The 25,503-nt window shown below is 39.4% G+C and overlaps 1 protein-coding gene across 3 annotated transcripts in view; it reads right to left on the bottom strand.

The window, feature by feature from the left end:
- Positions 1 to 25,503, bottom strand: part of MBP (myelin basic protein) — a 123,703-nt gene that overhangs the window by 41,390 nt on the left and 56,810 nt on the right. For all 3 annotated transcript variants that reach the window (XM_064507121.1, XM_064507119.1, XM_064507120.1), the window contains exon 3: positions 22,947 to 23,037. In XM_064507121.1, coding sequence (XP_064363191.1) covers positions 22,947 to 23,037 — 91 coding nt within the window. The remainder of the gene's footprint in view (positions 1 to 22,946; positions 23,038 to 25,503) is intronic.

The following is a 25,503-nucleotide window of genomic DNA, read 5'->3' as shown; positions in this document are numbered from 1 at the left end:
TCGCAGAAAAATGCTTTACGAACATTTCTGTATCCATAAATTGCAACCATTTGGCAAAATAAGAAGCCTTTGCTACTCAGAAAGTTAGATTTTGCCTTGCTTGTGTCCATGTTATCCCCCAGCAGGTTATCTACTGTCCTTTGAGAACAAGTAAATGTAAAAAAAACCTTGCAACCTATTTATAAAGCCCTTACAATTTGATTCAGTTTCTCAATTTTGTAGGTAGCCCATAGTAGTGAATTACAGGCTTTAGTTACCCTGAGAAACTAGGGTAAGTAGGGCAGCCTGCCGAGCGGGTGCCACAGTCAGAGAGGCGCAGCATACTGGAGGGGGCAGCAAGAAAATTGCCTGTGTACTACCAGGTCTGTGCTCGTGGCTTACTGGGTGTCTCAGTTTTTACCCACGGAAAGCCTGATGAGGGTCAGCTCTGCCACGAGACAGAGCTGGGCTGAGGCTGCCAGCAAGCAGCTTGTTGGTGAGAAGCTTCCAGGGCTCAGCGCCCTGGAGCGTTGTTTCGGCTGGGGCCCGCGGCCGGTTCTGGCCCTGCCAAGTTGTTCCCGCCACCGCAGACTGCTCTGGTGATCCCTGGTCAGCAGCTGACTCCAGTAACTGCTGGGCTGTGCCTCTCCCCAGCGAGACCTCTCCCTGCCTCGCGGTCAGCCATAGTCCCTTCTGGCCGCCCCTTGCAGGGCAGGTCGCTCCTGTTGCTGCCTGACAGTCTTCAAGTACCAAAACTCAGAATGCAAATGCATTTATTTTGGAGTCCCAATTTGTTATCTTCGGCCTTCAACCGCTGCTGGAAAAAAATGAAACAGTGTTCAATCTGCTGAGCATAAGGAAAATGCAGGATCTGTCCTGCTTCCATCTGCAATGCCAATTTACACAGAATTGCCTCTAGTATATAACAAGGTATCATAATTACATAAATAAAATATGAGCGCTTTAGGGGAGGGGTTGAACCATGGGATATCCCATCTAGGGGCAAAGCAGCCCCCTGGGGATGTAGTATTGTCTAAGAAATGAAAGCAAGAGAAAGCAATCACATTCTGATTAACAAAACAGGCTATTTTCTTTTTACGAAACCTAAAAAGTTCATAATTAGGACAGAAACTTGCAACTGCAAAAGCCTACAGCTCTGACTGCTTGCCTTTCACAAAGCGTCATAAAGAGGCATTTACTGAAGCAAACTCCCTCCTCCCTGCCCACACCTCCTCCTGACAACTCTCTTTGTGACATGAAATGAGACAGGCCCATCAAGCAAGAAAGAAATTAGGAGAAACCTAATCTCTGGAACACAAGGACATCCACCCAATTTCTGAACTGAGAGATTTTCTACACTGACAACAAAAATATTGTCTGCGTGCCTGAAAGGAATAAAATTATGGGCCATATTCTTTGCAGCTAGCTGACACAACTTGGTTGAAATCAATAATTGTCAAATTATTCTCTGATTCTTACTGATGGTATAAGTGGTGTGTTGCACTTCATATAGAAAATGAGAAAAAAGTACAGGATAATTTGATTTGGGGCTGTACCGTGCCATTATCTTGGCAACTTTTTTTTTTTTTTGATACAAATCTAATTTATGATTTGTTACAGTTTGACTAGATGATTGCAAGTTGAAGTCATGCTGGTTACACTTTTTTCTGCTTCACTGACAGGCCTGCTACATGTCAGCAACGGCTTCAAGTCTCCTGATTACAGTAGAAGTGATGGGAGAGGGTATTCTCCATTTAACTAACGCATTATTTGTGCAGTCCTTTGAAGTTGTAAGGGGCTGCCTAAGTGTTAACATCATCATAATTAAGCAGCAGAACAACTGCATGATCTTTAGCCAGTGTTTTGCTTGCACTGCAGTACATCTCTTATTTTCTTTAAAATTATTTTGACTAGATTTCCAGTCATTACAAGTCACTTGCCCTCATCCTAGTGGTGGGATCTAAGACATCCAGAGAGTTAATATAATTGGATAGATGTATAAAAGCAATCACAAATCTCAAAGTTTGTTGAGCCATTCTGTTAAAAAAAAAAAATTGCATCTGTACAGCTGCAAGACAACGTAGACCCATGAGATCTCAGACATACAAAACTTAATATTTTTGCATGAAGTAAGAAGCCTTTTGCCACCACTGCTCTGCAGGCACACATACACAGATTTGATGTAATTAGCAAACCCCAGCCCACTTGCTGCTTGAATAAAGGCAATTCCCTTAACAAACAAGCCCTGAGCCAATGCATAAAAGTCAGCAAAATGCGAGGGTGGATGTACTCCAATCCAGGGGCAACACAGCCCTGAGCAGGGCACCAAGTTACCTGCTGCCAGTGAAGCTTCTCACAAAGAGGATGCAAAGCCTCTGTAACAGTATCTACATGAACATGAGCATTAATAACTCGGGAATACCAACAGCATAAAGCCTGCAGAAGTCTAGCTATCTAGTTCAAATATGCCTTGAACTGTAGTCAGAGAAGCATTCAAAATTACAAAAAGAAACAGAGATAAAAGCTCAGTGACTGGAGAAAGCAAATTTATCCAAAGATACTGACTTTTCATGTTTTGTAACATCAACTGATCCACAGCAAGAGGCTCTGCTCTTGAAGAAATAATGGTCAATGAATACCATTGCACTTGAATGCTGACTGAGGAGATGCCAGTGATGCCAACAATTCCAGAGAAAGAGCTACAGCAATGCCTCTTCCTTCTCTACAGAAAGGCCGTTTACCCCAAACAACTTGTAAAAAGCATTAAAAAATGTGCAAGAGTGAAACGTGACCAAGCAGATATCAGGGACTACTTGCTTCATCTATAGCATAGCAATCACTTAGCATCGTAATTCAGAACTAAGGTGATACACAGTGAGGAAACATCAGTTTTATTTTCCAGGCAGTCTTCATCTTTCTTAGATCTATTATGCACAAACTATTAACAGACCAAGACCAGTAATTGCTGTAAACGTCAAAAGAATGAGCAGGCAATGTTATGCATACTGCTAATGACCTGACTGGAAAAAAACCTTTTTTTTTTCTTTTTTGATGTACTCAGATTCTGAAGCTGTGCCCATACTATTTGGCAGGAAGCATGCTCTGAAGTCCTCATTACCCAGCCTGGACATCCAGATTTCTCTGACACGAAAACAAGGGGATCCAGCTTGGGAAGGGAGCAGGGAAGAAACCGTGTGCACATGCCTTCAGGGAGTAGTCAGCGCATAGATTCCCCCCGTACCCCCAGAAAGTTGGAAGATGTTCTTGGGGTCTTGCAGTTTAGCAAGAGCCTTTGCATCTGGTTATTCCTCGACTCTGAAAGAGGGAGGAAACACATCTGTGTTTTTAATGGTGTATATATAAAGTAAATCACTAAAACAAGAACTTCAAAGTACAGGAATAAACCTTTAGGTTACTGCATCTGTTATGTGCTTAATCAGCCAACTTTTCTATCCCGTTTAGGATGTGAACACTCTGGTATTGTATCTGTCAGAAACAAGTAGTCAGAGAGGAGTTGGCCAAGTAGTTAAAGCCTTCCACCCATGGCCACAGACAGCAGGAGATGCATAGCATGAATTTCAGACCAAGATGCAGCTGCAGAAGGAGATGCCTTGTTTACCCACCAGCAAAAATGCATTCTCCATACTTCACGATTCCTTTGCCTTCCCTCTCTTCCTGCCCCATGCAGCCATAACAAAATCATGTCTTTTTACTCTCAAACTGCTATGTGCCTGCTTTCAGTATAACACTAATCTGAAGCAATCTAAACAATGAGATTTCTCCAAAAATTAAATTATTTTTTCTTTTTTAATTGTGTGGTTACTGCCTTAAAACTCCTCCTTCTGTGGAGATGACTTTTGTAAGACTATTCAAATTGCTTTTTAAGGCAAACATCCATAACCGTTAGCAAGTAAAGTCCTCTTTCGGCCTAGTTACTGGTATCCCAGGTTGCTCTGACAATAAAGTCAAACAAAAATTAAAAATAAACAAACCAAACATCTAATCTTCTACCATGATAATAGGCTTTGTTTGAAATGGGTTGTATGGAGGAGTTGGCAGTAAATGGCAGTAAAGCAGAGGCTGTTAAATTTTGCTTTTGGATTACTGCTAACTTCACCAGCCATTCCAAACAGATTAGTGCTCAAAAAGCAGCAGCAAAGAGCAAATGAGAAACTGCATGTTACAGACAGCTGCTGCCTAAGATCATGTGCATGTTCAGCCACCACACTCGGCTGTTCTAAGTATCATTCTTACAAAACTCCATACAGCCAGTGGCATTATTACCAGCAAAAGAGGAAAAATTCGGTGGCGTCAGAATTTCATCTTTCAGGTTAGAGCTCATATGAGGTCTGACATCAGTCATTTTGTCCTTTGAAAAACCCTATACAAACTCCCAAATGTCAAATTTTATTTCATATCTCAGAGCTCCCAGAACCTGTTATTGACATAGCGTTCATCACTAATGCTCATATGATTCAGATTTTTCTAGTCTTGCCCTTCCATTTACAATTTTGTTTTTGAGACTGAGCTACAAAAGTGTAAATTCCCTAATAATACATTAGGGAATGTTATATTATATTATTATATATTAGGGATATTCTTCTATTATATATTAGGGGATTATATATTGGGGAATATTATATATTGGGGAATATTATATATTGGGGATATTCTGTAAAGCTCACTTCTGTGTTTACATGTCCTTAGTTATTTACAACACAAACAGATGATGATTTTTAAGATAATTTTTCCAGAGAATTTAAAAGTTCCCTTTGGGTCTTTCAGGAAACCCACCCACAACACAGAAATTGCTTGCTTAACAATTTTGAATCAGTGTTTTTTTGTACTGCATCAGTTTCATGCTCTACCAGATAGGGTAACCAGCTGTTCATTTATCATACCTTCTCAGCTGTTTTATTTACATTTCAAATTTGAAGCAAGATACTAACCCTCCAGATGACTCAATACATATTAAATAAAAGCGAAAGGAAAAAAAGGGTACCAGTATACTCAGACACTAAAACTACTTACTTATATACCGAAAAATCTTGCAGCAGGACTCTAAGGACACTGGTGGTGTTAAACGCCCATCACAAGATAATCAAAACCAGCACAACTTTCTCACCTCTCTCCCCATTTTTCTGTGGGATCAGTTATGCAGCTTTTTGTTGAAACATACACAAAGATAAATTGCTACCCAAATAACCACCTGGGTTTAGACTCTCTATTGGACATGTTCTACTCCATCAGGAGAAAACAAGGTTGAGAAGTGTGAAATGTGTGTGGCTTTAACTTGGCATGGATAATAAAGCACAGCCCGCGGTAGCCTCTTCAGCACATATGCTTAATGAAATTCCTTAACAGAAGTGCAAAACTCGCTTACTGACTCTAAAATTTCTCTCAAACACTGAAAACTCAGTGTCCAAGGTACTTTTATATCGGCCTGTAAGTTGAATAAATATAAAGTTGAAGGACAGGAGAGAACAGAACATATGGCAACATATAAAGAATATCAAATCAAATTAATAGTCAAACTGATAAGCCCCCATCTCCAGCCTCTGGCACTCTAATGATGCCAAATTTAACGATCCCTGGATTTCCTTCTTATGAACAGCTCAAAGTCAATCATCAGACAGTCTCCTTTACTGGGATGAGCTGGAAGAAGGGGAATTTTAGTAGAATGTCCTACAATGTCCTACAGCAACCATGATACTATGTATGTGAATGTTTCTTGTTGGAGTAGACCATTAACACAGACATCTTTAAAATAAAGTAATGCAGAGTAAAATGCCAAATTCTGCAAGATGGTTTCTCACCTCAGAACACAGACTGGAATGCTGAATATATTTTGTTACAGGGCAGGAGAAAGGGAAGAACCAAGTGTAAAAACAGCTTAAGCTCAAAATCGATTTTAAATATTTGACATGATGCACCTTCAACACAAAAATGGGCTTAATTTTCATCTTTACACACACAAAACTACCAACCTCCCACTGCAAGAATCTCTGCTTTAATAAAATCTAGACTTTAATTTTAAGCAGAATAAAATAACAGGAAATTCACAGCAATTTCTCCAGTATGAAGAAACATTTGACCTTTATGCAGTGGAACAAAGTTCTCGTTAAGCTGACTGCTTCATTAGAGTGCAGACTAAAAATGTCTCAATCTACACAGAAATCACTTTCAGACAAAGGAAGCTGCAAGCACATCTCAGCCTGGTTCTGCCCGATTTAACAGCACTGAGCAATTCTGAAGAAGAGCAGGACACGATATAGACCCCACACAGGTAACAGCTGATACTGGATTTTTCTGCACTAGTATGAGCACAAGGATTGACAACAAACAAGATGCTTTAGAATTACTAACAGAGCAAAAAAATGCTCTCAAAGTACTAGCATCGACAGGAAGAGCTAATGAGGCCAGATTCCAGCCATAATAAGTAGGTCATATCGGAAATCTAGGGCTACGATGGAAATTCATTCCCTCTCCTAAAAATTGATGAGAAACCTGAAGTACATATAAATAATATGGATACAAAAGTAGAAAGATGGTTCTTGGTCCAAAGAAGCCAAGCTGGCAGCATTGATTAATTAGCAGGGGGAAAGAGAGAGGGAACAAAAAGCCTATGGAACTAATAGACACAAGGAACATCGATATTAAATTGAGGCCCATTCCAATGGCCTGTGAACTACAGACAGATGTATAACAGAGTCTGTTCAAACAGACAGCTGAATTCTCTACAGATTATTCATAAAAATGCAAAGCAATCTTTGACTCATGCTATTTCAGACACCTGTAAAGCTCAAAATTAAACAAGCAAAATTGACGCCTTGAATTTCTTTAGTCTTTGGCTCATCCAGACACTGCTTCAACAGACTTTTCTTCGTGAAGAAAGATACTCATGCATAATTTTTTTTTACCTAGTTTACAAGTGTGACATTATTTTGTGTACTACCTCCAAGGCTGTGCACCGCGTGTATGAACACCAGTTAGGACATAACTTGTCATCCTTTATCCAGTTGTCTGCTCTTTTCTCCTAATCTTCTTCCAGCACTGTCAAGAGCCAGCAGAAGGTGTGAACCCCAACCTAATGAGCACCTAGTCTTCCTAGGTACCGAGTTTCCTCGGCAACACAATGGCCGAGAACTAGTAGTTTTGACCAAGATTATCACCTCTTTTGAGAGTTTAATAAGGTGTCGGCACTGTACCATCAAGCTAGCAAAAAATGTATGCACTTGCTCTTCATTTTAAATCAAAGCATTTACAATCTTCCATTGTTATTCCCCAATCTAGCAAAGAAGATTAAGAATGAGAAAGAATACATGTATGCTTAGATGTATCCTACTGTGTACTAACTGGGCACCACCTGTGCATCATAAAAATAAACAGATATGTTTGTGTGTACACACAAAATAATAAAATCTGGACATTACTATTAGTTTTCAGATTCAAAGAAAAAAAAAATCCCAAAGTGAACTAAGTTACTTAACATTTTTTGAAGTTCTCAGGTTAGCTAATTCCTTTGCCCTTTGAATACACACACTCAACCATCATAAATACGCCACGTGATCTGTTAACATACTGAGGAGACAGACGGTAAGTCAGTACTGCTTTCTTTAAACTTCAACTTTTCAGGGATGCCGTGTATTGCTAAAACCACTTAATAAAAATTATTTCAGGAAGATGTCTCGAGTCTCAAGGAGAAATTATTTCAACAGGAGAACAGCCATGATGGCTCCAGGCAGCCCCATGGTGGGAGGAAGAAGGCTAGTGTGAGTTTTACAAAGGGGTTTTGTGTGGTTTTAAGTTTTTACAGGCCTTACCACCTCATAACATTATTTTCTATTACCCTTCTTTGTGACAGTACTAACTATTAACCCAGGTCACCTCAACAGTATTAATCTGTGCAAGCCTGGAACACTCACTGCTATATGGCTTCCAGGAGCTCACATGCAGGATACATCCTATACACCCTTTTGGTTTATTATGAATAAGGATGAGACCTTTTCTTTTTTTAAAAAAGAAAAATCTAAATAAACTAAAAATTGATCCTTGATACATGGACTTTTATGCAATGTTCAGTGATGTGAGAAGAGAGATGGAATGGCTGATATACTGAAGTATGGTTGTAGTAACATCCAGCTTAGCAATCAAAAAGCTTGCTAGAAGAGAACTTCAGGGGTTTGTACGTGGGGAAGAGACAGTAGCTGCTAGAAAGCAGCAGACAGAGATCTGACCCTGGCAGTAAAAGGAAGACATGTAACAAAGTGAAGAGAGGAAGACAGTAATGAAGAAAGGGAAGGAAGTAGATGGTCAGATACAAATGCAGCAAAAGGTTAGGTGCAGGAAAGGGAGCAGTAGGTGACAAGAAAATACAGGGAGAAAAGCGTGGGGAAAAGACCAGTGATAAGTGAAAGTGGACAACAGCAGTCAAATAGGACAGTCACACGCTGGGAGTAAGTAGTAGTAAACATGAAGAACAGCCACTTGGAGAAATGGCCTAGAGCATACAAAAAGAACAGTCAGTGGTACAGAGCCTCCAGGAGGATTTTTAAACTGGGTAATGCAAAGCTGGCAGGCCAGAACTAGGATTGAAAGGAACAAGCCTAAGGCAGCTAGCAGGTGACGACTTCGCAAATAAACCATAGGTTAAAATTAAAAAAAAAAAAAGAAGAAAAGAAAAGGATCTGAAATGCTTATTTATGCTGCAGCCTATTGCACTAATATCAGGGATTTGACAACGAATTAGGTTGTCTTCCTTGACTGCTGAAGTGGTCGAATTTGAGATTGTAACAACAAGGTAATACACAAACTCTGACTTCTTTTTTCCTCAGAAAGAAATCATGGCAACCAGCGATGCTATTGTGCTTTGTTGTTGCATAATTGTTAAAGAAATGCTTTCCGATGCCCTGTGAGAGGGGGTACTATCTCGAAAGCTCAAAGGGATTGTTCATTTGATCACTAAGCATAGTGTTTTTCTAACCACTCATGCACTCAGAGAATGCCTCTATTCTCATGTTCCCCTGAGAGTTGAGATCATCTGAGATATGCTGGCTATCAAATATAAAGGCTGAGGTAGAACTGATGGCAGGACATTTTCAGTGAAGGATTCTCACAGACCTGGAATTTATCTTCTGCATTTTCTGATGAAAGTCAAATTTGACGACTGCCAGGCTAATTCGGTGTACAACCAAGCCTTTACTTACAAGGATTTCGAGTTGAAGAGTTTTGTGTGTAGAATAGTGAAGCAGTTTTAAAAGTGACAAAAATAGACAGATATGTTTTAAACCTCAGACGCATGTCTCTCTCCCCAAAGCCACAAGCAGAAACCTGTAAGTGTATTCAATCCAAGGCTCCTAATACAAGTAGATACTTAACAACAGAAGACCAAAAAACCCCCCCAAACCCTCCAAACGAGGAAAGATCCTATTCTCAGAAACCATGCACTAGGCTACAAAGCCGTACACACGGTTAGTGCAATTAACAATCGACACGGTTACTCCATGCTGCCCTGTCCTGTCATCTCCTAAGAATGCATACTAGTTCTCATTTCTTACCTTTTAAAATTTGTTTTACAATATTCCATTCTTCAAATCACTGAGGTAGTCTTATGAGGCATTTTTAACGATTCTTGAATTGTTTTGTTAGAAGCATCAAATGACGTACCAGAAATCTCTAAAATGAAATGCTCAGGATCTTATCCTTACATGTGTTAATAAAAACCCTTTGATTCATGCCACTTTAGCACAAACACCAAATAGGCAAGAACTCGAATCAATACTAGTATGCGCTAAAATTTACAGAAGACTGATGCAAAAGAAGAGATTTAGGTTGTCTATGCATCTCCATTGTTTGCACGTTACCGTTTTTTTTGAATTAACACAGAAAACAAACCAAACCCCGCTATGAATTAAATAGGTATTTCTACAGTGTGTGAAAGAGACGTAAACACACTTTACAAAATCCCCCAGTCTGAGTGCTCCTTTTTTCCCCTCTGTGGGAAACATGGCATCATTAACATGATTTCTTATTTTTCTGCATGAATAATATATTTAAAATAAATGGATTATTGAAATCATAGCAATTTAAAGAGATCTGCCAGACTCTGAAAACCTACACTTCATGTAAATAAACTATACTTTTCAGAAAGATGTGATCTTAGAAGTTCTGCAGCCAAGAGATTTGAAGATATTCCACTTAGGAAAATGTTATTTTGCACAGATTTTTTTTTCTCTTAAAATTACAGGTCAAACAAAGCGACACATTTCAGAAATCTTATGTCCACCATTCTGATTGATAACCTTCATGTCAAAACCCTTTTCTAATCCTTAATTAAAAAATACAGATAGCTGTAAAAAGTAAACAGAAAATCCTAAACAAAACAATCATAAAGATCAAATTTTGCTCTACTTTTTCAATATAAAAAAGTCCGTTAAAGGGGTTATATTTTTATCCAACTTGCTGATATTCAGCTTGTATATGAATCAAAACATAGCCTTTCCCCCCCAGCCCCCCCACAATTCACTCCTGAAGAACATTATTACAGTGCTCTGGAGGATACAGCAAGCTGACTAGAAAAGTCAGGTATTTGTAGATATCATTAGTGATTTATTACAAAGAGGTCGGGAGTCATGACAACTAACCAAACTAATGAGTGATTTTGAGTAACATGCTGATTTCAATTCATTCACTTATGTTTTCTTAAAGGGACAGCTCTGCATGCCTTCTTTTTGTTATTTTCTTTTATTGGTATCTTGAAAATAACTCACAAGAACATTCAGACCTAGAAATCATATAATAGGTGCCTTAACTTAAGGCATTGGGGCAGAGCTAAAACGGGTCCTTTTACAATGGAACCAAGAAAATACATTAGAAAAGGCCACTTATTTTCATTGCAGGACACATTTGTAATTAGCACATAAGTTAAAAAAATGAGAGTGGGAAAAATGTAACTCAGAAAATAGAAAGAAATTTTTCACCCGTACAATTATTCAGAACAGAAAGAAAAATCACAAGCTGATATAAAAAGACTGTTGATCAAGAGTGCTGGGGGGAAAAAATAATAATAATTTAAAGGTTTACCTTCGGGGAGAACTGCCTGGCAGAAACTATATTGGTATAGGTATAACGCTGCAGCTGTAACTTTGTCCAGAGCAAACCCAGCACGTACAAGGGTGCTAACAGAGCACAGGTCTCAGCAGGGTTAACTGTACTGCAGTGATTCAGCTCATGCTTTTTCACAACTAGAACAAGCTTTTACATGTGAACTTCAGTTTCAATATAAAATTATGGCAGTTCAAGCATCTGGCTACAGTTAGAGGGCAACAGCCTCCTTGGGGCAAATACACTTCTCACTAGCAGAGGAGGTACTTACCACAAGAAATGAGATTTGGCTTTAACTGATGTAAAGCACCTGCCTTTAGGTTCTGCCCATTATGTTTACAGACCAACAGCCACAGTGAGGTCCTAGTCCATGACTAGGTGCTTCTGCACTACAAATAACAACTGAAATAATGCTAGAAGTGAATGTGCATGTGGATTATGCAACTTCAGTAACAAAGAAAAAAATAAATCATGTGCACCATCAAAATAATTAAACCAGTTCAGAAGGAAATAGAAAAATCCCAAGCATGCATGCATTTAAGCCTATTGCCTGGGCTTCTCACTTTCAGAAAACCTTGTTAATTAAGTTCAAGCCCATTGATTGCTCCAATCTATCTCTTGAAAACAGGCCACTAAATATGAATTACTACAGTCAGACGAACACCAATTTCGAAACAGAAGACAGATTTACTGTTGCTGGCATATGCAAACAGAGATAACACTTTCTGCTGTAGCCTAGGGGAACTTATCACATAGAGGGAAAGTGGAAAAAACTACTTTTTGCCCAATCTTCTGATTTCCATTTTAGGTCCAGATTCACCCAAATACCTCTATCAAAATATGGATAGTATTTCAAAACTGTAAAGCACACTCCCAATTCTGCTGAAATCTGGGGAAGTTGCTCTGTTTAGTTTCATCAGTCAGGTTCCTTCAGAGGCTGCGCAGTTCATGATCATGTTGGCCAGCCACTGATTCCTCAAAGGAATGGCAGTGTAATTTTGAGTAAAAGAGAGAAGCTTTCATTTTTCTCCCTGACAGCTTTTGGTTGAAGAGGTTTCCAGCATGGATTCTGAAGCAGATTTGCTTCCAGATCTTCACATCAGATTTAAATATTATGAAATAGAGTACCAAAATAATGTCAAGAAATTTTGGAGAATGAACTAAGACATAAGTAGTCTCCTTTACAGGCCTGAAAAACAAACAAAAAACCTTCCTTTCCATTTCTGCTTAGTTTCGATGCTTGAGATAGTGCCCTTACTTTGTGCTCTAGGAATATTAGAGCATACAAAAATAAGACGTTTAAAGAATACACATATTAAATCCTAAAGTAAGGTTAAATTTTAAGCTAGACCAAATATTTGACCAACATAAAGCAGTGTGAACAATGCGCTACTGCTCTGCCCTTCCTTGCATGCAGATTCCACATTAAGAGCCATTTTGTGTGGTTCAGTTTAGTTCAGTGAGTTATTTTTAAGGCCAGATTCTTCCACTTCGCCTCTGTTTCTTTTCTTATTTTCTGGCTTAAAACTTTCAGAATTTGCACATATTGCTGAATAGGGGATCTGGAGTGAAACTGGGCTTGCTGTATAATTGGTGTCCACACCACACTATATTTTCCTTTCCATACTATTTTGTAATACATTTCCTTTGTTGACAAATGCTGAAGGAATGTGACACTACAGCAATAAAATCTGGAGACTCAGCAAGAGGGGCTTGCTGCCACTTCAAAAATGTTTGTATATGAATTGAAGACGACAAAGAAATCGAAAGACAGCCTGAAAGAAAGTAAATAGAATAACGCTTCTAACGAGGCTACGCCCTGCTCACGCCATCACCCTACGTTCAAAAATGATATACTAGAATGCTTTAGTCCTGACAAATAAGTGAAGCAGAAGGCAAAAACACACCACATCTAGAATTAATTCAGCCCGAGTAGACTTCAAAAAAAATTCAGCCCACTTACAACAATAAACAGCCGAACTGCATTTGAAACTTAGCCCTTCAAGAGTTCAAGAATAAAATTCTCAAATCAATAGGCTATAGCTCCTCTAATCCACATAATCCAACAGCCATCCATTTGACGGTGGGTTGCAACACATCTGCGGGCAGGAAAATGGAGCGTTCTTTGTGCCTGAAACTGCACCAGCAGTGCGCGGGACATCTCAGACCAAAGATGACTTCCTCAAATCTAGCAGAACGGAAAACTTCATGCACCGTGGATCTAAGATCAATCCCTTCCTCATTAAGTACTTAGGCCTAATCACTGCATAACTCTGTTGAAATAAGTAGAGTTACTGTGCTGGAAAAACAGGAGTTCCTGAATAGATAAATCAAAGCAAACAGAGTTACAATGTCCTGAGAAACATGCAGGGAATCCCACTTATTTAAAGGAAAAGTTTGTCAAATGTGAAACTCCCAACTTAGAAGCATCAATATTTTCATTCTGTCTCCATGACTCCAATGAAACCAAGCCTATTTACATTACGTGGCTTAGTTAGGTGTCCAAAACCTATCACACTTAGGTTGCAAGAGCTTATTCAATCATTTTTCCACAAACAAAGGTTAAAAAGTACATTAGAAATTTTTCAAAACAGAAATTATAACACCTGCGAATTTCTTTCATCTTTAGCCAGTTTCTGTTAAAGTCATTTGAGATAAAATGAGATTTAGAAGTATTTTTGCAATAGCTGCCACGTGTGTGTTTGAACAACAGAGTTCAGTCTTCAGAACACTGATTTCTGCCGCAATCCTCCTTGTTAGCACTACCAGGGAGGCCGCAACAGTAGCTTTCCATGGTTAGTACCACGCACAGCAATAATTTTAAAATGCTACAGCAGGTGTGACAGGAAAAAAAAAAAAGAAAAAACACACACACAATGGATTACAGCTACTAAAAATCACTCACTAATTTATAGTTTGTGTTTGCATGAAGATACTTTGCATCTAGCAAAAAAAAAAAGTTCCTTCTAATTAACAGGGAATGTGAAAGAAATCCAGGCTTTTTGTTGGGAAGGGAAGCATAGGGAAGGCACGAGAGAGTGAACCTGCTGCGAACAGCACTGGAAATAAAGAGCAGCATTATCATGGCTGTGCTGTGCTAGTCTCAAGGCTTGTAAGCGACTGCAGTCTTGTCACTACCAGGATGTTTCTGTACAAGTACCAGTGTGTGCACCAGAAAATACTAGTCCTTTTCACTTCTATTTTCCTCATCAAAAATAAATACCTCAGATGCGAATTTCTGCTCTATGCCTCCTTGTCAATACTTAAAGGGACACTGCCATGCCCATAAAACTGAACTACTGCGCAAGTTCTGCTAAGCTGTGTATTTTAAGAATTTAAGCCAAATCACAGACAGACTGCTTGAACAGATGCCCAACCGAAAACTATTATCTTCAAGAGTGGATTGAATTTGCTGCCTGACATGGTCCTGCAGCCCTGGAGTGCCACAAAGCGCCAGGATGCAGAGGTGGGAGCGCCCAGGGCAGACAGATGCCAAGTCCTGCACGTTTTCATTTACTCAGTCACACACTCCGCATTGCTTCTTATCTCCCCCCTCCGCTTTCCACAGCACCACCAGATTCATTTTCAGTCTTGCAGACAAGGTTAAAAATGGCATACATTAGCCTGAAGCATAATTTAGATAAACCCAGTATAGAAATAAAAATATTTTGTCAGGGTCATTTGACCACCAAAACAACTTGCGTGGGAACACAGCAAATTCTTCAGTGTTTACAATATGCTATCATTCTCTGCTCTCATGATCCCTTCATCGTGGGCTTAGTGCTGCTTGGCTGTCTTTGTAATGCTTTCAAAACTACATCCACTACAGATCAAGTCTGCTATTTTGACAGAAGAAACGTTGCTGGAAGAGAGGGATATAGCTATAATACCTCTCTTCAACGCTCCTTGGGCAACAACTTGAATACCTAAAAATAATTGTACAACATTTCATAGTCCAGATCGCCCCTTTAACAGTGGAGGGCAATTTGATGGCTTTTTGTTTTTTAAGCTGCGCTCACCATCTTTATGATTTTGTCAAAGCAAATAGAGCTAATTACAGTACCGCCAATAGACAAGGTCCAAATGGGGATGTAAGTGGAAAGTGACACCAAGAATTACAAGTCAGAACTAGAGTCTCTAGCTCTATCTAACCCTGACAAGGAATAAAAAGGAATTACAATCTCACCCTATCAACAGTACAATGGATGGGAAACACCAACTTAATACTAATCTGCCTTATTTCTGCAGGGGAAGATACTTACCTCTGTGCTCCCTTACTCCCTGCCCCCCTCCCCAATGTCCAACTTCTGCATCCAGAGAGCAAACAATTTGAGTCACGGTCTCAAATCAGGATTTGTGCTGTGGGTTGCCTAACGGGGTCTGGCCTTAAAATCAGAGGTAGTCAGAGGTACTTATGGGGTACAGCCTATTTAGACCATCAGTTCAGACATGCCTATTTTTATCAGGATAACTGACTACTGGAAGCCTGTGCAGAATCCATTACGTTTATACAATTCTTACAACGTGGCATTATTTCAGTTCAAATCAGTGATTATGGATTTGATCCGGGAATCACCAAGGAAATTCCATAATTCTTGTTATGCAGGGAGCCAAAACAGGTGGCTTTTTAAGACCCAAAAGGATTATCAATCTCAATTGGTGTTTCCAGGCACATAGTATTGTAGTAGATTGTACAATAACTCACTCTTGCTTTCTTCTAGCTGTTGCATTAAGAAGTGAGTCACATCATAATTAAACTTTAATGACAACATCTGTTTCAGCCAACATGACAGAAGAGCAGTTAGCCCACAGTAGGGTATTCTGCTTTTTATTTCACTCAAACCAGAACTGAGTGTTTATTCAGTCTCCACGAAACTGGAAATGTGACAACAGCAATATCCCATCTACTTTACCCCAAATAAAGATCTTTCAGAAGCACTTTTAATTCATATACAGATAAAATCATGCCTCAAGCAAACTGCCTGGTACATAAGGATCAGTGAAGGAGAACACTAAGGAGTCTGTTTTTTCTGCACAGACAGCATACTCTCTTGGGCTGCAGCCTGCTAACAGGACAAAGAGGGCAAAATACACTGGCAAAGGAGTAACTTGTTTGCATGGTTAGCTAATTAGCCAAAAGGCTCATAATCATAACACAGCAACATGTGACATTAGGCCACACTTAGCCATCCTAACTTATACAATCAGCTACAATGCGTGCCCTGGATAACAATACCAATTCAATGCTTATTGTGCTTTTCCCTAACCTTGCATACAGACTCACTCATACTGAATAAACAAGAAGAAAAATTGCAGCAGATCCTGTACACTGTATATATTAAAATAATGAATAAGTCATTTATTCTATTGCTATTATGCTCATTATTGCACTTGAGCACAGCCAACCAGCCTTGCCCTGCTAAAAATACAGGCATCTTCGGCTCAGGTCCCTGCCTATGCTAATGAATCTAGCAGTAGCTGCAGTCCATTAAAGAAGGAAAAACCCCAAACCTGTTGTACATGCCGCTTGTGTGTGGTAACGTTGGAAAAAAAAATCATACTAGATCAGACTTGTTAAAAAGCCCCTAGTGCTTGTGCACTAATCTTGTGGCAACAATCAGTGCCATGCTAAAAGTCATCTTAGAGGTTTAAATGCTACTGTGGAGCACTACATTAAGTGTACTGGCATATTAACTAGTTAGATGTCCAAAAGCTACCACTATTATTAAAGCATCAAATGGCTTCCAGAAAAAAAAAAAAGTTAGAATGCTCTTGTTAAAAAAAGAAAAAAAAAAAAAGATGCAAAAAGCTGACCCATTAGTTAGGTGATCTACCACACACTATGTACACACACTCTCCATGAAATTGGGCAGTCATCAAATGAGCCATAACCAAACACACGCTAGGTACACATACTCTCCATGAAATTGGGCAGTCATCAAATGAGCCATAACCAAACAAACCACTAAATTAACAAACATGCCAATAGCTATACTTTATAAAAAGCCTCAAACCCTAAACTAATAAAAATCCAATCAACCAACTGCTATCCCTGAAATCCTGTGAGTCTCCTTCCACCACAACAGTTCTCTAGTCCTTGGCTTCTCTCGGCCATATGAAAATCGGGCAAGGCTCCCTATATCCAGTTTGCACAAAGCATTTTATGCTCTTTTAACGAGCTCTTATAAGAGCAGAATTTCATCCCTCACCCCAGGGAAAGTAAGAAAAATCTTGTGGTAAACATAAAAATAGCACTAAAAGAGAAAGGTTGAGCAGTACAGATCACGCCAGGCAGTTTTTTGTTGAAATGTAAATCTGTTCCTTCCACCTCTGAAAATTAGTCCTGGCTTTCTGGTGTAATTTTGATAAACCGGTGGCCTCTGGATGGAAGCAGGCAGGACAAACTTTAGCCAAAACGACAGCTTTCATGAAGTCTTAAAACACACCGAGAAAGGAAAAAGCAGGTGAAGGAAAGTAGAAATGTGTGGACAACTGGAACACCAGAATCACTACTTAGCCTATAATGAAAAATTATAGATGACTAAATTGCCCCATTTCCCTCTCATGCAAGAGAGAATAATTGCACCATGGTAATAACATCTATTTTAGGATAATCTGCTGCCTCACCAGATTGATTTTTTTGTGCCAGCTTGCCATTATTCTGCATTAAAGCCATAGCTTCTGTCCCACGATTGATCGTGTTCGGAATGAGAAGAGACGCTTCCTAGCAAGAAGGTCACTGAACTACAGTAACCCTCAGCTTTTAGACAGTTCGTACCACCACACCACCTCCACGTTAAAGGGATTGTGCAACTAGGGGAGCTGCTAAATTCCTTCCCACTCATCCTTTTGCATTCTGCCCTCTCTGTTTAAGTAAGGATCAAAAGGCAAAAAGAGAATAATAAAAAAAAAAATGCATGAAATACATACAGATCTTATACATAATTTTATACATTCCCACCTTGCAAGAACATTCTCTACAACCACTTGTTAATTTGTTAGAGATCATTACCTATTGCTTTGGGAGAATATGCTTGATATACCGCCATTAAATCTCCATTGAACTAAAAGACTCAAAACCTGGTATCTGATATACAGCATCCAAAAAATTGCTAGGTATGGACTCCAGCGAGACTGCAGCAACTGTGGCTACCATTGTCCTACCATGCTAAGGCCAACAGTGACAACAACTTTAGCTGTCAAAACATAACAGACTGACACCACACAGAGATAGAAGTTCCTCAGCCTGCACAGGGTTATGCACCTAACCACAGGACATCGTGCACAGAAGACAGCAGGAAGCCTCAGCGTAAGCAATAAACCAGGGCCTCCTCTCTGGCCAACCACTAGTATCATTTGCCTCTTCTTCACAGCCAGTTGCTCTGAGCCTCTCAGCCCAAGTGCACTTGTGAAATTGCACTGTATGTACAGTTTCTAGCTATATCCCTGGGTTTTGCACACAAGTATCTTAAGATCTCCCCAGTACTGCAAGTCAAACTGGCAGAATGATGGTGCTGGGTTCACAGCATTGCTTTGTCACACTCACAACAGAGCTTACCACCTGCTTAGATGAAAGAGGGAAAAAAAAAGTTATAATTTTTTTTTTAAGGAAAACATTCATTTTTGCCTTTTTTATTAAAAAAATCCTTAAAACATTGCAACTCCAGCCACACAGCACAGATCACTGGAAAACACTAAACCATGAAGAACCATGGCCACTTCCACAGATACAATTACAGAACTGAACTAAATAGAAATGAAACTCTCCTGTTTGAGAATGTCAAGGCTTGTCATAGCTGGAAAAGCTAGTACACTTTGACTTTTCATTCCAACAAGAAAGGAAAATACGTTGTCAACACATTATAGTTCTCCCACACATAATTTTCCTTCCTTGTAATTTTATGCTAGTCCAGACCAATTGAGAAAAGTATCTATAAAAATCTGCCTTTGTCCCAGTGAACAGAATAGGGGATCATATCAAAGGAAGGGCAAATCCCTCAGTCAAAATGACAGGCATTTGGGCCCACTGATTTTGCCTCACAGTTGTGAAGTAGCAATGGATCAAAATAAACTTCTAAAAATTATCTTTGGAAGTAAGGCCAGCAGTCTCCTCCTGGTCTGCTTCTCTAAATGTGTAGCACTCTCCCCAGCATCGCTTTTATCTTTCCTGGAGTGAGTTGTCATTCTCGATCCTTTTATGATTACATACTGATAAAGCAATGAAAACCACGCTAATTGTGTGCAAATTCAACAGAAGCCTGTAGCAAGCAAGACATTATAGTTCTTCCTCATACACGCATATTCATTATATAACAGACAACCGCACTCTGTTGGGTGTTCTAAGAAAAATCCTTTCAAAGGATAAACAAAACCTGTTAATTCAGAATTTCACAGCTGCACATATCATAAAGGCTAGATTGTCTTTTCTCTCCCATATTGTTCTGCCCCACATCTTCACTCTGTCTTTCTGTATAAGAAGTTCATTGCCTTTGACAATTAGCTCTCTGAAACACAGGACACACCTGGGTCTTTGCGAAGCGCCCGGTGCAGTGTGGCCCCATTGCCGATGAGGACATCTCAGCCCTACTCCAGTACAAAAATTAATATTAAAGAAAAAGGCGAGAAAGCCTCTGTGGTGCTAATTCCTCACTCCAACTCATTTCAAGCAAAAGAAAAGGTAAAGAAAAAGGTAAAGAAAAAGTAAAGGAAGGGTTTGTGTTCACTCACAAAGGGCCCTCCACAGCAGAGCACCAATCCTTACTTGCATTCACGAAGAGCACTAACAGGTCTAGGAAACACGAGATGGTCCCACTTTGCCCTTCATCACCAGACCATTTTCAATTAGCAATATCAGGGGCAAGCACGGTGAAGGACTGCAGAAGCCACGCTCCCTCTGGAAGCAAATGTTTCCAAAAGAAATATGTAAGTATTCAAACAGCATAGCTCCCTCAAATACTCTGTGTAACAATCTCTAGCAATTGTATATATTCCACGTTGTCAACAGTGCAGAAAGCTCCCTTCTCCTGATACTGTTGCCTGGTCCAAGATAATACCAGTCTTGGTGAGGCCAGAGCAAAGCCAGGGGTTTCTGTGTTCTTTGTTAAAGAGCCACAGATCCTAGCAGCCCAGGCGCTCCCGGGGCTGCGAGGGGCAGGCAGCTGCTGCCACCGGGTGGCCTGGCCAAGAGGGACAGCCAGTGGCCTCGGGGGGAACCTGCCTCTTCCGACCCCCTGCGCCTCCCGCGCCGGAGATAGGAAAGCAACAGGCCACTCACGGCGCTAGGAGGGCTCTGCCCCTGCTTCAGGCAGGAACTGCTATGCTTGCTGCGCAAACCTTTCTGCAGGGGGTGGCATTGTCCAGAGAAAGCTGGAGAAAGTGATCTTTGTGAGAAAATAAATAAGTAAAGCAAGGAAGAGAGGGATCTATGTGAAAACGGGAGCCTGGTGCTGCACCCGCTCACTGGGGACTACTGAAAGTTTTCAGAAGAGGGGTTCTAGTCAAAGTTGAAGCTATAAGTTTACCAACTCCTGGTGCATGCTTGATGCTCATTATGATCAACATCACTGGTGAGAAGGAAAGGAGGAAGAAATGAAGGCCAGCTTGAAATAGATCAAGTCAGAGGGAAAATAACTGAGCAGAGTCTGTAATCTAATCATTTAAATCTCAGGATAACAAATACCTCACGTGAGGAAAGAGGTTTTAGGCTTTTGATCATTTATCCCCTAAGAGATGGATCTTGAACTCCTAAGATATTGCCAAAAAGGGCAGGGAAGAGCAGGGATATACAACAGTGCCATTCTTAGAGACATAAAAACATGTATATGCCAAAATTTCCTCCCTGACTCTCCAGGAGTCTCACACTATAAAGTGATTTTTTTTTTTTTTTTTTTTTTTAACAACTCCAGGACACTGACTTCTTCACTTGAACAGAGTGAAAAGAGACTCCATTGGCATCATATTTCATTTTCTTTCTTTCCAGTTTTGATCTGACTTAAAAAACAAATCAACCACACTTCAATTTGTAAAGTGATAGAAGAGTTGATTTAAGATACTATACTCTGATTGTTCTTGGAGTTGGAAAGGAATTTTTCTCCTTGCAGTGCCAAGTTAGCAAAGGTTGATCATTGGCTTATCTTAGATAAGCTGTTCAGTTCACAGATTTGGAACATGGAAATCTGTAGCAGTTTGTTCGTAAATTATTAACTTTAAAGGACATTTAGTACAGTGAATATCAACCTTAAATTTAAAAAAAAATAGTAGGGAGGGTATGAGATCACTGGATAGTGAATTTAAGCCTATCAGTAGTGAACTTCATGTTGTTGCTTTATTAATTCCTATTTTTTTTCGTTACTTGCCAGTACCCATATGGACCACAGGTTTGTTAAGTTACTAGTTTAGTTCACTGCTATTTGGGGCTAATGATCAGAATAGAGGAAAGGTCACCTTCAGAAGTCTTGTTTATAAAGCTGAGATTTTGCTGGTAGAAAGAGGCAGACTGAGCTCTCCTTGCTGTGTTGCGCTCACAGGAAGAGCACTAAAGAGAGCTGAATGGAGAAAGGATAGAGTGCAAGCTGAACGTTTTACATTGCCACAGAGCTCTATAACCAGTAGCACTGGATCTACTGCAAATACCTTGTGAACAGACATGGAGGAAACCAGGTGATAGGCCCCTTCCTCACCACTAAATTCATACAGTTGAAAACTGGTTAAGTCCACTTTTGGGGATTCTTCAGACACTGGCATTACATGACCAACGTTGGAAACATTCACACCAGGAATTCAGGCTCATGTGCCAATCACACTACATTCACTCAAAGAGGAAAGCTAATTTTATCCACTACAAGTTTAAATGGTCACATGCATTGTTTCCACCTACAGTAAGAGGCAATTATTCAGATTCCGTTCTTTGTATACCTTGAAAAAAAAAAATTCCTTACTGTACTCATAATTAATTGAATCATCCAAAAGTCTTTAAGCTAGTCAGTCTAAATAAAATCCACATGACTTATGCAGATGTAACGTTTCTGCTTCAAAACATAATGGAGCCAAATACTACATTAACTGATAAACCTTCAGCCTTGTCCTCTCCTCTCCTTAGACTATTGCTTTTCAGTGGAGTTACACTAGCATAAAATCAACATAGAGGTGGAGTAATAAAGGTTCCCTTCCACTTTTCCAGACCTTAATGTCAAAGAAAGGGCTAAATACACCTTTCAGATCAAATAATAAAACAACCAGAAAAACCTATGAAATTTTTTTTTCAGAAAACTACTGAAAGGAGCTCATCTAAAATCTAGGCCTCCAAACACCCTCAGAGGTCATCTAGTCTACTCGACAGCCACAAAACGAACTACATCTATATCAATTTAGACAGTTTTTTTCTAATCTGTTTTTAAAAGGCCCACAGTGATGAAGCACCACACTTTCCAGATAATGCATTCCAATCTATTTTTTCCTTCTCTGGATTCCCCTTCCCAACATTTAATCATATCTTTCCTTCTGCAATTTAAATGCTTCTTGTCCTACCCTTCGTGGACAGGGAAGTTCATTTTCTCCTCTCACTGAATATATCTTTATTTTTGCTGAAGACTTGCATTCAATCCCTCCTCTTTACAGTAATGAACTGCAAATCTTTCCTCAGAGATGAACACTTTAGACCTTTGATCCCTCTCTCTGTTTTCCTCTCAGCCTCCGTCTTTCCTTATTTTTCTGGAACTGCACTGTCCATAACTTAATGCCATGCACCAAACAGAAACCTAAGTATATCAAAAGTATTTTGAGAGGAATTATCTTTTCTGTTAAATCAGTTGTTCAGTAGAAATTAACAGATTAAATAACATTTTCCAGTTATTTGAATAACTCACCAAATACTTCATTATCCTCTGAAGACTGCTGTATTAGTCTGGCTGCTTTTGGACTCTCTTTAGCTGCTTCTTCCACCTTGGTTTCAGCACTCTGTAATAACAAACATTTCTTTAGGTCCATCTTTTTCAATTCATTAACCCAAAACATTCTTCAAACTTCTTAATTATGGAAGCAGTGCCTTCTTAAAAATACTGAAGCACTGACATGGAGGGTTTAGGTTTCTTTACTCTTTCATATATATGTGGTTTTTGCAAAATAGAGAGGAAAAATACTCAAAAAACCACTGATTTTACTGAGACCATTTTAATCTGACTTTTGTTTCTTTTTTTTCCCTCTACTTTTCAGTCATTTGTTCATTAGTCCATATCTATGCATATCTATCCATATCTAGCCCATTTTCTCTGCTTCTTCATTATGGAATTTTTCACTGATAACTTCCTCACACCTCTACTGCATTTTAACTTAAATAAAAATCCTCCCTCTTGATAAGCATGGCTATGTCCTACCACATAAGTAATTCTCCTCTCATGCGAAAACTTAATTTATTTTTTTCTTCTTGTCATAAAGCTAAGTTTGTAAAATCTCTCAGATGCTCTTTTTCCAAATAGGATGAGCTTCTTTTGCACACTCTAAGGTAGTACTGCAACACAAACGATGATATGACTGTAATACGTAAAATTATATGCCATTGCTTAGGTATTTGTCTACTAAGTTTCTTTTTTTTTGGCCGTTCATTAAACTCACTGGAGAGAGAACATAAGTGAAATCCTGGTCAGTGTGAGGTCAGTGGCAAAATTCTGATGGACTTCAAGCTCCCCATGTAGCCTGCCCAACATTGTTATCAAAACATTGTTTTTGATAACCCTTCAAAAACATTGTTATCAGGGAAGACCAAATCCAACCTATTTTTAATTAATTTTGTTTTTTTAACCGCAGTGGAACTGGTATTTCTAAACACTTCAGAAAAACCTCAAATAACATTCATTTAGCAAAGCTAAATTAAAACATTTGATACATGAACTTGTTTAAGATTTTCCACTTGAGATTAGTTTAATAACTTCTTCAGTGACACAAAGCTCTGTAATACAAGCTTTCCACAAACTCAGTAGCCGTACCACCCTTACTGCTGTCTCTCACCGAGTCTCAACTAATAACAGCAAGTATAAGAGAGCAGTTTACAATTTACACTCTTGTTTAACCCATATTACCACCCTTTATATTAAACCACATTACAACAGCACTAGAGCACATAAGATACAGGACTGTAAGGGACATTTAAACTAGCTAGAACAGCAGCAAGATCTTAATAAACAAACAAACAAACAAACAAACAAACAAACAGGACAGACTTCTAAGTTTCCACCTTTTCTTCCCATATTTCATTTTCCTTCCTTTTTTTCCCCCTTTTCTTTCTATTGACATCTTCCATTGTTGACTTAGAAAAACAAGAGATCAGAAGACACTGCACATATATTTCTCCTTACAGGGTCTATATCTTACCTATGTAAAAGAGCTAGAGACAGCTATTGTTCCTTAGAAGCAGTTTTCTTCCAATCTTTAACCTTACCCTTTGGAGTACAAGCATTTACTTATTTCTGAAACAAATCTGTCAGTTAGCTATGTACTGTAACACTGGGCCTAGAGTTTAAGTCAACAGCTTCAGGATTTGAATTGCCAGAATTCAAAGCATTTCATCCCCTAGCTAAGAACACCTGAGGAAAATCTAACCTGTAAAGCACAGACTTTTAAATAAATTGCTGCTACACAGTCTTTCTACAGAAATTACCAGTTCTGCCCTCAGAACTACAGCATATTTCCAAATTGTAAATTATCTCTTATTTCTCTTTTTTAACAACCACACAGAAGATACAAGAAAGAAGCTGGACCAAGTCTGTCAACCTCCCTATGGAACACAATCGATCTTCGGGCACAAAATTCAAGATTCAAAGCAAGACAGCAAGCTTCAGATAGAAAAAAATGAAAGTAAGACCTACAAAGCCTACTGGTGCCATGCAGCAGCAGGAGTTAGTGAAAGCAGAGAACAGGAAAGGTGAGAGACTGTGCTTCAGGGGACAAAACAACTGCAGAAGAGGAAGGATTCTGCATTCCCTCGAGGCGCCAAACTGAACATCACATGCAGACAATCCCTTCGCTATGAAATGCCCTAAGCTGAGGAGAGAGTCAGTTTTAGCAGACGCTCACCTCAATTTGGGTTAATCACTGTCTCTCAAGGATCCAGTCAAAAACAGCAGTGGCTCTACCGGGAGACAAGTGCTTTAGGTAAACAACTTCATCAGCAGTGCAGATACTTCAAATCGAGTGCTCTTTCCACAGCTATCTTTTGTTAATTGTGGAGCCACCAAGTCTGCAATGTGGTAAGTGCTGCCCATGCACACTCAAGGCACATGCCAAGGTCAGCAGTGTCTGTACTGGCTTACAGCACAACTCACAAGTAGAGGCCACTGACTCACTAAGCTGCACATTAAAGTTGGAATCTCCATTCTTTTTTTTAACTTGCGCTACAGTGAAAGTCAACTCAACTCAATTAATTTGTAG

This window comes from Dromaius novaehollandiae, chromosome 2 (genome assembly GCF_036370855.1).
Source record: "Dromaius novaehollandiae isolate bDroNov1 chromosome 2, bDroNov1.hap1, whole genome shotgun sequence".
NCBI classification, from domain to species: Eukaryota; Metazoa; Chordata; class Aves; order Casuariiformes; family Dromaiidae; genus Dromaius; species Dromaius novaehollandiae.
This window is presented reverse-complemented; position numbering and strand designations above follow the sequence as displayed.